Source organism: Lolium perenne, chromosome 5 (assembly GCF_019359855.2).
Source record: "Lolium perenne isolate Kyuss_39 chromosome 5, Kyuss_2.0, whole genome shotgun sequence".
In the NCBI taxonomy this organism is placed as follows: domain Eukaryota; kingdom Viridiplantae; phylum Streptophyta; class Magnoliopsida; order Poales; family Poaceae; genus Lolium; species Lolium perenne.
This window is the reverse complement of record NC_067248.2, coordinates 205,137,133-205,152,739: the sequence shown is the minus strand read 5'-3', so window position 1 is coordinate 205,152,739 and position 15,607 is coordinate 205,137,133. Positions and strand designations below refer to the sequence as shown.

General features: G+C 42.2%; 1 protein-coding gene across 1 annotated transcript; it reads left to right on the top strand.

Annotated features, from left to right (window-relative positions):
- The first annotated feature begins 10,927 nt into the window (after positions 1-10,927).
- Positions 10,928-14,664, top strand: LOC127301409 (GDSL esterase/lipase At1g28580). The gene is made up of 5 exons (XM_051331639.2): positions 10,928-11,220; positions 11,344-11,559; positions 11,635-11,783; positions 14,002-14,278; positions 14,371-14,664. Exons 1-5 carry the CDS (start codon positions 10,980-10,982, stop codon positions 14,598-14,600), a joined length of 1,113 nt encoding a protein of 370 aa, XP_051187599.1. The 5' UTR covers positions 10,928-10,979; the 3' UTR covers positions 14,601-14,664.
- The last annotated feature ends 943 nt before the right edge of the window (positions 14,665-15,607 follow it).

Genomic DNA, 15,607 nt, shown 5'->3' with positions numbered 1-15,607 from the left:
TGGCCTCCGGGCTTCGGGTGTCCTCCATTATTGGTGGAGTAGTTTGGGCGGTATGTCTGAGCAGGGGGCTTGTTGTGTCTTGGGGTAAATCCTCCAGAGGAGTTGTTGCGGTACTTCTCGGCATTGTTGGGTCCATTCTGGTTCATCATTCTCCCAGGAATATTGTTTTTGCGAGACATAATAGATTGATATCACAACACATCATTCATTACATACCATAATCGTCTTACAAATAGAGGATCACATGATCTAGTCTTACAACATAGTGGATCTAGAGATCCAATTACAAAACACATAGCGGAAGCGAAGTATCGGTTGTGGTCCATCTGTTCCGTCCACAGGCAACTGTTGACGTCAGGAGTAGTCCTAGTTATCGTAGACATCCTGCTGTCCATCTTCATGGTTCTGGTACTCCTCTTCATAGTCTGGCCATTTGAATAGCCAGGGACAAAGCCATGAGTACTTTAAAGTACTCGCAAACTAATACTAATGTAATTACTATCAACTATGGTAAGGGGGTGCTAAGCTCTAGGTTCATTTGCATAAAGCTAGTTTTATTTCATAAGCAATTTGGTAATAAAAGACTATCAATTGTCTAACTAAACTCAAGTGGGAACATTAGTGTCATTCCCACAACTCTGTTGTGATCAATTCAAATTCACCTTTCAAGTTCAAGTCACAAGTCACCAGTCATGTGTCACATTTTGAAAATGGTCTGATGACGGAACAGTATGGCCTTTCCAATCGTCCATAACCGTGGACACGACTATTCGAATAGTTTTACACTCTGCAGAGGTCGCACACTTTTGACACAACATTTGCAATAATCCGTCAGGGTTAACTGGCCCAGATTTATCACACTCCGTGTGCGGACTACCAACCATAACCTTTCACTTACATACCCTAGTATAGGCACCTCTCCCCATGAGCTTGGCCTCCCAGTGAAGACAAACCGTCAGCCTGGGAACTGCACAGGGCTTGGGTAGGACATTCACCTCATTTCACGTCATTTCACATCAGTTCACATTTCAATGGAGGCAGCCTCGGCATAACCCCTATGACGCTTGTTTAGAGGGAACCCATACTAAATCACATAAATTTCCAGTTAAGCCCTTACCCATGTTGGGTATTGTGGGGGTACTTTCAAATTGGAATGGTATCGCATCCGAACCCAACCATCCGTTTTTCGTAAAATTCACCAAGTCATTCACAAGTCACATTCATCTTCAAAATCTTTCAATAGAATGACTCATCATTCCAAGGTTTTCAAAGTCATTGGTTTTCACATGTTCCCATCTAGAGTAGTCACTTTTAGTTTTAGCACTAGCAACTAGTCATGAGGGGTGATAATTAGCTTGTATTGCTCTAGGCTAAATTTGATGCTCTTGTACCACTATATATCTAGACCAAGTGAATCATGAATCAAAAGGTAAGCTTTGATAAACCAAAGTCAAAAACTTGTAAGGTAAAAACTTGGGATAGGATCCTTAAGCATAAAGTAAGATGTAATGGTGCCTTGCTCTTGTAGAGCTTTGCACTTGGGTAACTTGCAAGAATATTAGCTTGCCAAAAATATAGCTTGCATTAGTCTAGCTTGCCTTGGTTGGTGTAGTGATCAAAGTTCTCTTCTTCTTCTTCTTCTTCAAGATAGACATCCTCTTCTTGGTAGTCTCCGGTACTAGCGTCTATAAACGAATACGAGGGTAACAATCACCAATCAATACTTAAGGGGACTACTTAGCCTTAATGGCTCACTCAAGATGATCTATCATCATCACAATCATTACTTAACAACAACTAGGTTTTTCCATTTAGTGGTAGGAAATAATTTCCTCTCATTGAATATTTATTATGGTTTCTATTTATTATCCTTGAGAAATAATTTACTCTCATTGAATCTTGTTAGGATTTAATCTCCTCAACTAATAAGGTATGAGTACATGTTGACCAAGGTCAACACTTCATATTTATCATTTGGGGAAAATGATTTAAATGAGATACTTCACCTCATGCAATTTAAATACTACTATGGACATGATTTAATATTCTCAAATAATAACATATGGGGTCATGAGGACTAATGTCATCACCTCTCATTGAATTACTTAAAGAAATGATTTAAATGAGATGCTACATCTCATAGAATTTAAATACTAGTTTTTGAAATAATTTAAATGCACTAGAAATGGTCACATAGCCACTATTTGAATCTAGCCCATGATCATATAAAGCAACCATGTCATATTTTTACATAAACAATTAGAATATTTGAAATGTGAATTATGAGAATTTGAATCACCTCAAAATTCATCATGGTTGATTTTTAATAATTATTTGAAGTTTGAAAACCTACTGCCTTGTTATTTTTATCACATCCATTCTATAAAGAATCTAGGGTTGAGACCATTGGGGTTCGATAGATAATTTCACAAGCTTTCCAAATATATAAATTTCATCAAATTTGGATCAGTGTATTTGAAGTTATTCAATTTTTATCAAAGCACTATTATTGAAATTCACTAAAACAAATTAATTCGAATTTGAAATAAATGGGCTAGGCGGGAAAGCTTAACGGGCCAAAGGGGGAAAAAGGGATGGGCCAGCCCAACTACGCGCAGGTGCGCCGTGGGCTGCCTGACATTGAGGGCCCCAGCTGTCAGCCTGTCTTAAAACCCGAAATGGTATGGTTCAATGTGGATCGCTGGATTAGAGTGGGAACGCGAGGCGTCGTCGTCTCCGGTGAGAGGAGACCTTACTGGCGGTGACGGTGGGGGGTGGGAGAGCTCACCGGCGCTCCGGCGATGGTCGGCGGGGTGCAGGAGGAGGTTGTCGAGGACAAGGAAGCTCCTGGTACCGGCGGCGTAGACGGAGGTGGCTCCAATCAACGGCGGCGTCTGCAGCGGCTCCACGGGACTCCGGCGTGCAATTGGGTGGCTACCGGCGACAGTGTGGAGGAGCAAGGGTGCGAGGATGATCAGGGAGGAGAGGAGGGCGAGCTGGTGTGAAGATTGGAGGCCCGGGAGTTCTCCTTTTATAGGGGCGAGGAGGTCTGCGGGGGTGCACGTCGGGTCGATCATGGCGACGGCGAAGGGGCAAGGCGAGGTGGGCGTGCGGTTGCCTACATCATGGTGGTGCTCGAGAGCTTGCTGGCGCAGAAAAAGAAGGAGGGGACAGCTCGGGATGCTGCAGGTTCTGCGGCGGTGCTGGCGGCGATCTCTGCAAAGGGGCGACGGCGACAGGGCTCCCGCGTGCATTCGAGCATGTCTACGGGGTAGCTGGTGGCGCGGTGAAGCTCGATGCAGAGGGAGAGGCGTAGGGGTGGACGGAGGAGACGGGACTTGGCGGCGCACTAGCGCGTCCAGTGCGTGTCTGGGCGTGTCCTGGCATGGTCTAGGCGCGTCTGGGCGCGTACGGGCGTGTCGCGTTCCAGGCGCTGGCGTGCGCGTCTTCACCCAGGGATGGTTCAAGCGTGCTGGAGGGAGTGTGGGCTAGCCAGGAGACATGGTGGTGTGGACCAGAGAGAGAGGGAAAAGATGAGTGGCATGAGAGGGGCATGGTGTTCGGCATGGATGAAAAGGGAGCGTGTCTCCACTGAAAAAGGGGTTGCAAAGTCTTGGCTTGATGCAGAGGAAGTACCAGGGTGTTGATGATCACAAAGCAAAAGAGGTTTAGGCAAGAATCTGTTGGATAAAAGCATGTATGTGCAAATTTGATTCCTGCCTGCCATGTGTTCGACCAAATGGCCGCATGAACATTTTGTTTGAATTTTGCAATTCTTTTTGGTGAGGTTGATTCAAATAATATTTGGAGTAGAATGGTGGTGGTGGTGTGAAAAATTGAATTGGTTTGTGAAATTTCAAAATGTATAGAATCTAGAATCTGATTCAATGTCACCACTTTGCTTGATGATATTTTGAAATCTAGAAAGAATTTGCAGAGGTGTTCTTTACCAAAGTTGTTCACCTTGATGAGGTCTTGGATGAGGTGCAAAGAGTTGCAAAAGTATAGTTTAGAAATCTCTTAGTACAAGGACTCAAAGTGGGTAACATTTTATTATGGGTAGATTTGACCATTATCACATGTCACTTGAATTTGAATTTTTCTTTGATTTGATTTGAGTTTCTTTGGTTAGAAAGTGATTCTTATTAGTTTAGAAACATTTCCAAACCATTGAAACAATTCCAAAAGGCCTAGTTCAAATATTTGCAAAAATGACCATAAACACATATGTGGTGCTATTTGCATTTTTCTTATTCTTCTCTTTTGTTTCACCTTTGATTTTGTTGGTAAGTGATAGGTTGGGTTTGTTGAGGTCTTTCAAATCATCCAACAAGGTAGAACATGGCCTAGTTCATTATTTGCAAAGATAGCCATAGGCTTACATATGCCTTTTCTTATTTAATTTCTTTTTATTTTGTTTTATCTTGGAGAGTGAAAAGAAAGCAAATTTAGGGTTTTAGGAACATTTGATAAGCATACCATCAACTATCATGGCAATAGCACAAGAATTAAGTAGGAGCACTATGCATAGCACATGATGTAATAAAAGTTTTTGTTGGTTCTCATTTTTGGAAATAGGGAAATTCATTTTCTCTTTGTTCGAAAATTTGGGATGTTACAGTTATTCTTGCCATATTCTTAGTATTTATTGTTGTAACATGACTTGTTTCAAATGGCTGAGAGTGCATAATGTATCATTGAAATAATCATATGATGTTTCTATCATAAAAGCATAATATTGTGGTATTCTCCTTTGATGCTTTATTGGGTTGACTTGGCGCATGCTTACACCATGTTATGACTATAACCAGTCAACTAAAGCCTCTATGATCATTTAGTTTTTGACTTGTGATATCACTTTATGCTTTGATTGATAATGTTTTATCGCTATGCATGATTATGGCCATTATTGCTCTCTTAGTTGGTCGCTCCCAGTCTTTTGATAGCCTTCGTCTGCGCTGAGTACCATCTCTACTCGTGCATCCAACCACCATGAAACAAATTTTGCCAATTGTGTCCACCATATCTACCTAGTAGCATTATTACTATTCTAAGTAATTCATCATGTTTTTATCTTCCAAATTAAATTTTGGCATGAGAAAATTAGTCAGTAAAGCTCTCACGAACTTGATGGTATATTTAATTTTTTGCACTTAATAAATTTGATCATTGTGCCTATCTTATGAAGTTTATGTGTTTGCAAATTGCGAGTTGGGAGTTAGTAGAACCATGCTTTTATGGGGAACACTTTCGACATTGCACTTATGTTTAGTTGATGTCATTTTATTTTGTTTATGGATGCCTAGCGGTGCGAAATTAAATGGAAACTTATAAGTCCATGGAGTTTGTATATGAGTTAGAGAAACACCTGGGCCGCTAATCTAAGTCATGCATCATTCATGGTGGAAATTTACAGCTAAACCATAGTGAGCATTCTATGAAGCATTTGCAATAAAAAGCTATACCCATAGTTAATAAAAAATTGCTGAGGTGCTCACTGTCTGTTTGTCTTGTTATTTTGGCGGTTCTCAATGATACATGTATACTTACAATGACAAGAACTTATTTGGGACCTAAGTTGAGTAGCATGAGGTTTAGGTACTCGCATTCAAGGGGCATGAGATTTTCAACTTGTGATTTGCAAGCATATAGCTTATTTTTGACTCACATTAACTCTAACCATTCAAGATGCTTATGATAGGGGCAATGAGAGCTCAAAGCTAATAAGTACCATACTTTTTGGAAGGTTTATAAAACTTGTTTGTCATGCTTACTCTGCAAAGAGTCTCTCTTTTTACTATTGTGTTGAGTCTTCACCTTCTACTTTATGCACCAATTAAGAGATCATAGTTGTCATTTTTAGTGCAATATGCATAGTCCCAAAATTATTATTGATTGATTCATGATTGTGCTATTGCTTGTTCTTAAATTACTTGTATCTAGTCACCCTCTGAACTTTGAATGTGTCCTAGCATTTATGTTTCGCTATTCCATAAAGGACATGTTAGTACCACTTTGTTATGTTTACTTTCAACGCACTATTATTCATGATCCTTTCTTTGAGTTACTTCTCATGTTATAACATACTTGCAAAGTTCTATTGAATTATATCTATCATGCCTATGTTAGAGTACTTAGATCACAACTCACAATGCTTTACATGCTTGATCAAGATTGTGTTGGCTTCATGTCACCTCAAAAATTATTTTGTTATAACTTACCTACTCGAGGACGAGCAGGAGTTAAGCTTGGGGATGCTTGATACGCCTCAAACGTATCTATAATTTTTTGCTTACACTTCGTTGCACTTTTACATGATTTACGGCACTAACCTATTAACAAGATGCCACAGTGCCAGTTTCCTATTTTCTGTTGTTTTTGTATTTCAGAAAAGTTGTACAGGAAATATTCTCGGAATTGGACGAAACAAAAGCCGAAGTCAATATTTTACGGAAACGAAGATGAAGTCCAGAGGAGGATCGAAGAGGCACAGCAGGGCGGCCAGACCTACCCTAGGCGTGGCCTGGACCTGGCCCGCGCCTAGGGGTAGTCTGGGCCCACCAGGCACCCCACCGACCTAAATCCTCCACCTATTTATATATCTTCTCGGGAAAACCCTGGATACCCGAGCCTCCATCCACGAAAAGTTTCATCGCGACCGCCATCGCAGAACCCATCTCGGGGGGTTTTGAAGATCTTCCCGGCACCCTGCCAGAGGGGGAAATCATCGCCGGAGGCATCTACATCGCCATGCCCGCCTCTGAAGTGATGCGTGAGTATTTCATCCCTGGACTATGGGTCCATAGCAGTAGCTAGATGATTGTATTCTCCACTTTGTGCTTCATGTATCGATCTTGTGAGATGCCCTACATGATCAAGATCATCTTTATGTAATCCTATATGTTTGGTTTGCTGATATCCGATGAATATTGTATAGTATGTTGAGATTGATTATATATTCATGTCATATGTTATTTGTGATCTTGCATGCTCTCCGTTGCTAGTAGAAACTCTAGCCAAGTGGATACTTGTGAGTTCAAGAGGGGGTATTTATGCTCGATAGTAGGTTCATGCCTCTAATTTTCTGGGAGAGTGACTTTATAACTTCTAAGATTGTAGATGCGCTGTTACTACTAGGGAGAAAACAACAATGTTTTATCCGAGTGTAATTATATTGTTTATTTTACACATATTGCCTAATGCGATAATTTGTTGCTTGCAACTTAATACTGAAAGGGGTGCGGACGCTAACCTGAAGGTGGATTATTAGTCATATACACATTTGGACTATGGTCTATGTATTATGTTGTAATTCCCATATCAAATCTTATGCTGTGTTTGGATGCACAGAATCTACCCATAGAATTGAATTAGACTGAAATTCCAAATCTAAGGTGGAAAGGAAATGGCCTCAATTTCAATTCTGCTGTTTGGGTGTACAAGGTATTTGTTGTTGGAATCAGAGGGTGGCCCCGAATTCTAATTCATGTTTGGATGCAACATCAAATTGGAATTGGAAAGGGGCAGGGAGAGGGTCAGTCAACCAGGGAGAAGCCACCGCTCGGGCCACCGCTCCCCTGCCGCCGATATTACCGCCAGGGAGAGTTGTCCGGCGCCGCTCCCCTACTGCCGCCGCTCTAGGGTTAGGGGAGCCCGCCGCCGTTCCCTTACCGGCCAGGGAGGGGCAACAACCCGCCGCCATTCCCCTACAGGACAGGGAGAGGCCGCCCGACGCCGTTCCCCTACCGGCCAGGGAGAGCTTTCCGGCGCCGCTCCCCTACTGTCGCCGCTCTAGGGTTAGGGGAGCCCGCCGCCGTTCGAGGAGGGACGAGATGGGAAGATGGGGAGAGGAGGGCCTGGGAAAAGAGAGGGCGGTGTGGCTTACCGGAGCTGGAGACGCCGCCGCCGGGCGGAGAAGGCTGAGCTCCCGTCGCTCGCGGGCGGAGTAGGCCGAGCTCCTTTTTCTATCGCTCGTGTTGACGAAGGGGTATGCGCGATTCCACGCCTTTCCGAGGCTGGGAGCTCGGAAACCTTCCAAGTGAAACGGTGCGCTCGCGCGGGCCGCTCGGAATTTGCCCATCATTTCTGGGCCTCAATTCTAAGGCCACCCAAACAGCTGAATTTGACGAATTTGCTCCAAATTCCAATTCCATGGCTAGATTATGTGCATCCAAACACAGCATTATAGTAATCATCTTGTCATGTATTGAGCGATATTCTATCAATTGCCCAACTGTAATTTGTTCACCCAACATGCTATTTCTTTATGGAGAGACACCTCTAGTGAACTGTGGACCCCGGTCCTATTTCCTTTACTGATAAATTCAACTGCAATCATGTTCTGTTTACTTTCTACAAACATCTCCTTCCATTGAATACGTCTAATCCTTTGTGTTCAACAAACCAGTGAGATTGACAACCTCACTGCAAGTTGGGGCAAAGTACTTTGGTTGTGTTGTGTGCAGGTTCCACGTTGTTGCTGACGCCGGTAGTGCGCCCTGCCACTAGTCAGCCAGCAACACCTTCAGAAGTCACGCATTTCTCCTACTGGTCGATTAAACATTAGTTTCTTACTGAGGAAAAACTTGCTACTGTGCTCATCATACCTTCCTCTTGGGGTTCCCCAATAGTGTGAAGTTGGCGTAACGATAAGCACCATCAGAAACCTGTGGATTCTCATTTTTGGAATGGCCTTATGGCGACGAAGAAGCATTTCTACCCCTATGGTTCTTTATCTATTAAGGATGGATGTGAGATAAGGTTTTAGGAGGATAAATGGTTTGGAATACCACACTTCGGGAACCATATCCAACTCTATATAATATTGTGCGTCACAAATCCGATACTTTAGGCCCTACTTGCATCTTGGAATGCATTGCCTCAAGATTTGGCTTTCATCCAATTGACGCAAGGGACCACGGAGTTTCGGTGGAACCTAAATAAGAATGGCAAAATCTTTGTGGATTCCATGTATAGAGCGCTGATCCAGCCTATTGAGCCGGTAGTTAATAATAAGAAGATTCAGAAAATTAAGATACCGCTGAAGATTAAGATTTTTGCATGGTATCTTCGTAGCCGGGCTATTCTCACTAAGGACAACCTTGCTAAAAACAATTCGTAAGGAGTAAAAAGTGAGTTCTTTGCCATCAAGATGAGACAATATAACACTTATTCTTCCAATGCCTATTTGCTATATGTATATGGTCAATCATCCAAATAAGTTATACCTTAATTTATACCCGCCACGTAGCGTTGCTAATATTTTTGGCAATTGGTTTAATGGAGTGGACCATAATTTCAAAATACTCATTGGGGTGGGAGTGCTTGCCGTAATTTAGCCTCTTTGGCTATCTAGAAGTGAAGATTTTTTAACGATAAAATCTCTTCTCTTATACAGTTATCTACCAGCGCACCACTTCGCCTTGTTCATGGTATTCTCTTCAGCGTATGGAGAATCCCGACCTCTTTATGGAGGTGTCTATATGGTTGTAGGACACATCGAAGGAATTTATTTTCCAATATGGATGGCAAAGTATCTCATGATTGGACCTCCACCTCCTTAGGCACCGATATAGTTTCACAGATGATTACTTGTATTGAGACCTTTTTGGTTTATTTGTTTGCACGTTGAATAGCTGCGGTGTGCATATCATTTATGCAGAGGTCAGATATAATACTTAAACCTTTTAAGTAATAAAGTGCCTTTTATCGAGATAAAAAATCCAAATGGCTGAACCTTTTTTCTACAACAAGGATCTAGGAGCTTTATATCATGCTCACAATCTCTCTCTCTCTCTCTCTCTCTCTCTCTCTCTCTCTCTAAATGATCACGGCCACCACAATCAAACATTTAATTGTAATCATAATGATGCCAATGATTTAGTCAAGTACCACTTATTTGACCAAACATCTTTTTTTTCGAAATCATCCCAGCATTTGACCAATAAATGTTTAGCATAATAAAACAGATTTGTATTCAGCAAACTTACAACGCTGATTCTCGGTGGCGTGACGTTGTGGTAGCCATTCTGTTAGATCAATCTACGTGCAAAAAAGCAAAAAAGAAGACACAAATTATTAATGCGAAATAAAAAATGCCAGGTACACAAATGAGGAGAAAACAAGTACTACTACGTGTACACAAAAGCTTGTTTTTTTTTTTTTTTTTTTTTTTTTTTTGATAAAGGGAATATATTAATATAAAAAAGATACCAATTACACCCAGCCTCTGCAACAACGCACCACCCTAATGGCACTACGGATGCACACAGCCAAAAAAAAGAAAAAGAAAACTAAGAAACAAAAGTCCCGCTACAGTATCTCGGGCCTAACAACAACAATACATCCACCGCCAAGACAACACCTGAAATACAGACTCTCCAAAAACGACGCCTCCAAGAAGGGAACAGTGCTCTAACACCGTCGTCGCCCGATCAAAAAGCTTGTTTTCTGGACTAGAATTGGTGTATATATAGTCTAAGGTTTCGTATTGACGAGTTCAAAACTAGATCATACATAGACTTGTCTAGACACAACTTTTCGGTCTGTTTTCTTACCTGAACCAGAATATAAGTTTGTAACCAACTCCAGTATTAATACCATGGCAATTTCATCAATCTTCGGGTGGCAATATTGAAGACGATTTTTTTTTTAAATACAGGGGTTTAGTTTTAAAGATCTTAAGACAAAGCCAACATTAAACTTATATCTTAAATCGGGTTCATGGTTTAATGGAAGATACCCAAAATATTTAGAAGTTCAGTTTGGAAATGGAACAAAGAACTCGGAAGCTATCAGGCTGAGCAGGCTAGGCGCGCGCACGTTCGCGCGCGATCGTCCTCAAGAAATAGAGAACGACAGCTTGCTACCCGGTTGACAAAGTAGACACAATTCAATTTATAGCAGCTGGGCAGCCAGCGTTTCACTATAACTAGTCCTCTTGTGGCTTTGACTTTTCCATCAGCGTTCCAAGTTCTGCCATGGAGCTCACTCTTGTGTTCTCCCTTCTTTTCCTCTCATGTCTCCTCGGCGTGAGCTCGGACTCTCGCTACTTCACCTCGATGTTTACCCTCGGCGACTCCTACATCGACGCCGGCAACTTCGTCATCATGGCTGCTCCGGTGTTTCCTGTGTTGCATGACAAGCCTCCTTACGGCATGACCTTCTTCGGCCACCCCACTGGTCGCCTTAGCGATGGGAGAGTCACCATCGATTTCATCGGTAAGTGGAGCCATCTGATTCCTCGCACCACACGATTAACTTGAGCATATACATTTTTACTAAAGTTTGAGTACATGTACTGTTTTTGTTCCGAACCAACGATTCTCCTTCCCATTGCTGTAGCCGAACAGTTTGGCCTTCCACTTCTGCAAGCCTCCTTGCTGAATAGCCCAGACATCTCCAAAGGCGTTAATTTTGCCGTCGGTGGTGCGACGGCGATCGATGTTGACTTCTATGAGAGGAACAAGCTGGTTCCGTTCAAGCTTCTGAACAATTCTCTGAATGTGCAGCTTGGCTGGTTTGAGGAGCTCAAGCCATCGATTTGCAACAACACGGAAGGTACGTGACATCCTCTGCCGTATAGTTGTTATTGTGCTTAATTTCAAGCACGCATTGAGCAACGCGTCAGTACAGGGGGCAGAGATTGCTTCGGTAAGGCCCTCTTCTTCGTTGGGGAGTTTGGAGTGAACGACTACAGCTTTGTATGGGGTGCTGGGAAGACCGAAGACGAAGTGAAATCTTATGTACCAAAAGTTGTGAAAAATATTGTCATGGCCGTGGAGGTATATATTTTCTCTCCATACTTCTGCATTACTTCTTTCCTCCATCTACATTTTTTATTGTTTATTTCGTGTGGACATTCAGAGATTTCGTCTCCAATTTATATGATTTTTCTACATGCTACGCCATTTGTTCCAAAATAATTGAATTTCTAGTTTTTTTTAAGTCAAACTTCTCTAACTTTGACCAGATTAATAGGAAAAATTATCAATATATACAATGTCAAATCTATATAATATAAAAATATGTTGTATAATAAATGTAATAAATTTAATTGGTGCTTTAGATGTAGATATGTTTTCTATAAACTTTAATTGGATTTGACTTAAGGATAAACTAGAAATTTAATTTTTTTTGAAACAAATGAAGTATTAAAAAATCATATTACCTGACATCTTAATCATGTGTTATTATTACTATTTATTTACTCTCCCGCTCCTGCTATCCACGGGACCACAGAGATCCAGCCAATTATAACATGAGAATATTTTCTTAACCTTGTATGTTGTACAGTTCGGGTCTAACGGTTGAAAATGCATTGTTAGCCCCAAGTTCCTCTGCAACATCGCACACTTAGAGGTTCAAAAGGTGCATGTTCTGCACATTGTGGCATCTCAGATTAATTTGTAGTAGTCAAAACGGAATAATACAATTTTGGAAAATGAAGGAAACATTTCCTTTGCACGGAGGTAAGGAACTAATTAGAGTTATTTTTTATTTTTGCCAAAGCCTTGGTGTTCTTCTTCAAAATAGATTTTTCACAAACATGGAAGGTAAGGTGTACACTTAAATTGAGGACAAATTGAGATATCATGCATAATGGATCATAATTAGGTTGCATACAGAACTTAGGTTCCAAAAAACAAAAAAATCAAAACAGTCCCGAGAAGCACATGCTCCCGCCTCCAAAGAAGGCCTTCTAAATGTCAAAAATATCTGAAAATTTTACCGGATGTACATGTCATATGTTCACACATGAAGTTTCAAAGAAAGACATTTTTTTAACATGTGTAAAAAAGACAAATTTAGTGCTCCAAAAGAGTAATGCTACATCTACAAGCTGCTTTAAGAGATCCCAATTACCGACTCACGTAGATAGGAGGCAGGTACAACCATAAGATCATGGAAAGGAAACAAATTGACACCAAGCCCAGTTTCGACGCCCTTCCGTAAGACTTCTCGTACAAAACAATCTCATCGGTCTAACATTATTGGCTCAAAAAAGCTTTTTACAACACTTTTTTGGCTGTTTTTTGCTAGGACATAGACCTATCTTTTCTGCTGAGGATTGTTCTCCCGATCTTTCACGATGCACCTTGATGATCCATAGGACCGATAGATCTTGAACTCCCTTGACAGATTCAAGGATACCCAATCACACATGATTACTCTTGACGACTCAAGAACTCACACATCTTTATTGATAGATAACTAGACGAACGTCCGAGACGCCGTCATGAAGCCAACCCTGCAAGGCTGGTCTTCAGCTTCAGGATTACAAGATTTAATTCAACCAAAGCTAAACCTAACCATAGCCGCACCACCACATTATATGGGGGAGATGGTGGCCGGCTAGCCCCTATTGGGCTGGAGCGCCCCACTATGGGTCTACCCTAGTTTGACTCAGACAGGCCCAAGTCAAACAGACACTTTAAAAACCCTAGATGGCCCACCACATGACATGGCTACATTATTCTCTAATAATAATACTACGATACCTCGTATCAATGGTTGTCCTAGTGTACCAAGCTGCATGGATATCCATATCATTTTCTTTCACCAAAGTTTGCATACATGTAAAAGACATAAACATGTATACTAAAAAAAATATTTTGTTAGGATTTCTTAAGGATATTTTAATAACTTATTGTTCCATCGGGATCATATGCTCATGGGACCAAAAGGTCACCCTATATTCCATATTTAATGTTTGATATTTTGTAAAGTAAATATAATTTACACTAATGTATCATAAGTTTTTTCCCCAGGAATTTCATCTTTGTTTAAATTTTAGATCTAGTAATATAAAAAATGGTGTCACTACATTACCTATAGTTTGTATCAATTACTCCACTGTTACACGTCATAAACATAAACCTAATTAGTTATTGAAAATACTATTTATAATTCTAGATTTCAATATAGTCTACAATACATATCTCAAGAGAATGGCATCAGTGACTTGAAAAAATGGTTGAAGTAGTTATATTTGCACCGCAGAGGCTTGTCACCGATGGCGCAATATATGTGGTCGTGCCAGGCAATCCACCAAATGGGTGCTCACCTGCTCTTCTCACCATCCGCTCGAGCCTCAACCAGACAGAGAAATACGACCACCTTGGCTGCCTAAGCGATATCAACCGCGTGACTATGTACCATAACATCAAGCTCCGTGCGGCGGTCGGTGCCCTCAGGGACAAGTACCCCCATGCCAAGATCATCTTCGCTGATTTCTACAAACCAATTATCTCAATCCTCCAAAACCCCGATCATTTCGGTAAGAACAACTCCAGATATCCATCGCTCACTAGCTGGCACTCGACTTGGCCTTCTTTTATAAGTAGAATCACTGAGTTTTGAAATATGCAGGAGTTTCCAGCGCGAACGCTCTTCAGGCTTGCTGTGGAGGCAGCGGCAAGTACAATTGGAATGCCAGCGCCGTATGCGGCATGCCAGAGGCGACCGCCTGCAAAGACCCATCCGCGTTCGTAAGCTGGGACGGGGTTCACTACACGGAGGCCACCTACCGGTACATCGCCAACGGGTGGCTCCGCGGTCCTTTCGCAGATCCACCCATACTCACTGTTATTCCCCATTAATTTTAAACAAAATCGTGAGAAACAATGTCATGACAGGGACTGTAATGAGTGTACGAATATGATCAACTACTTCTGGAAGGAATAAAAAAATTCTAACTTCAGTAGAATTGAGTGATATTTTAGTTGAATCGATTTATCTTTAGTCCCATTGTTTTACTTGACTCTTAAGCCATAGATAATGCATGAGTAGAACAAAATAAAAGCACAACAGGGCAAAGAGTAGAATCACTCAAACAGACGGACGATCATGCGTGCACATATCAAGCCTCGGTGTATAGGTAAGCCGCGAGCTTCGGATCCACGACGGCTTCCAGCGGAAACTTGCGCGGCTTGGATATCCCGCCCCGGTCGATCCGTACCTCAAGATTGGGGTCGCTGGCTATCTCCAGCAGCACGTCGAGCCTATCCTTTGCGACGAAGCTTTCCCCCTCGAGGCGTCGTCGCCCGTCATGCTCCTCTACGACATGTTTGAGGAACCGATGGAACGTTTTGCCGTGCTTCTTCATCCTCTTGATGTACCCCTGCAGGTCCATCCAGTAGAGCCACAAGATGGAATCACCGACGTTAAGCACTCTGTTGAGCAGAAACCACTCGTCGACCATCCACTTCAACTCTTCCAATGCCGTCCCATCCGCAGCCTCATTGTGTATGTACTTCTTGATCAACACCATGCATGCGCGTGAGCACGTTGACGTTCAAGGTGAATGGGTAGTCCTTGATGACCACGGCGCGTTGGGCGGCCACATGCTGATCGCCCAGGAGCGCACACATCTCCTCTCCACGGATGTACTTGTATGACTCGAGCCGCTTGGCGCTGAAAAGCTCGGTGAGGCACATCTTGCACGCGTTGGCGCTGTAGGGGGGCCAAGTGATGGCAGTTGGTGCCAGACTGCCAGTAGAGCCCGGAGTGGTTCCTGGGCAGCAAAATTGACATTAATTGGATTGCTTGCGGGCTCTTGGTATGCCTTTCAATTAAGCATGTGTCGCCTCCTTTTCCAGAAGTGTTG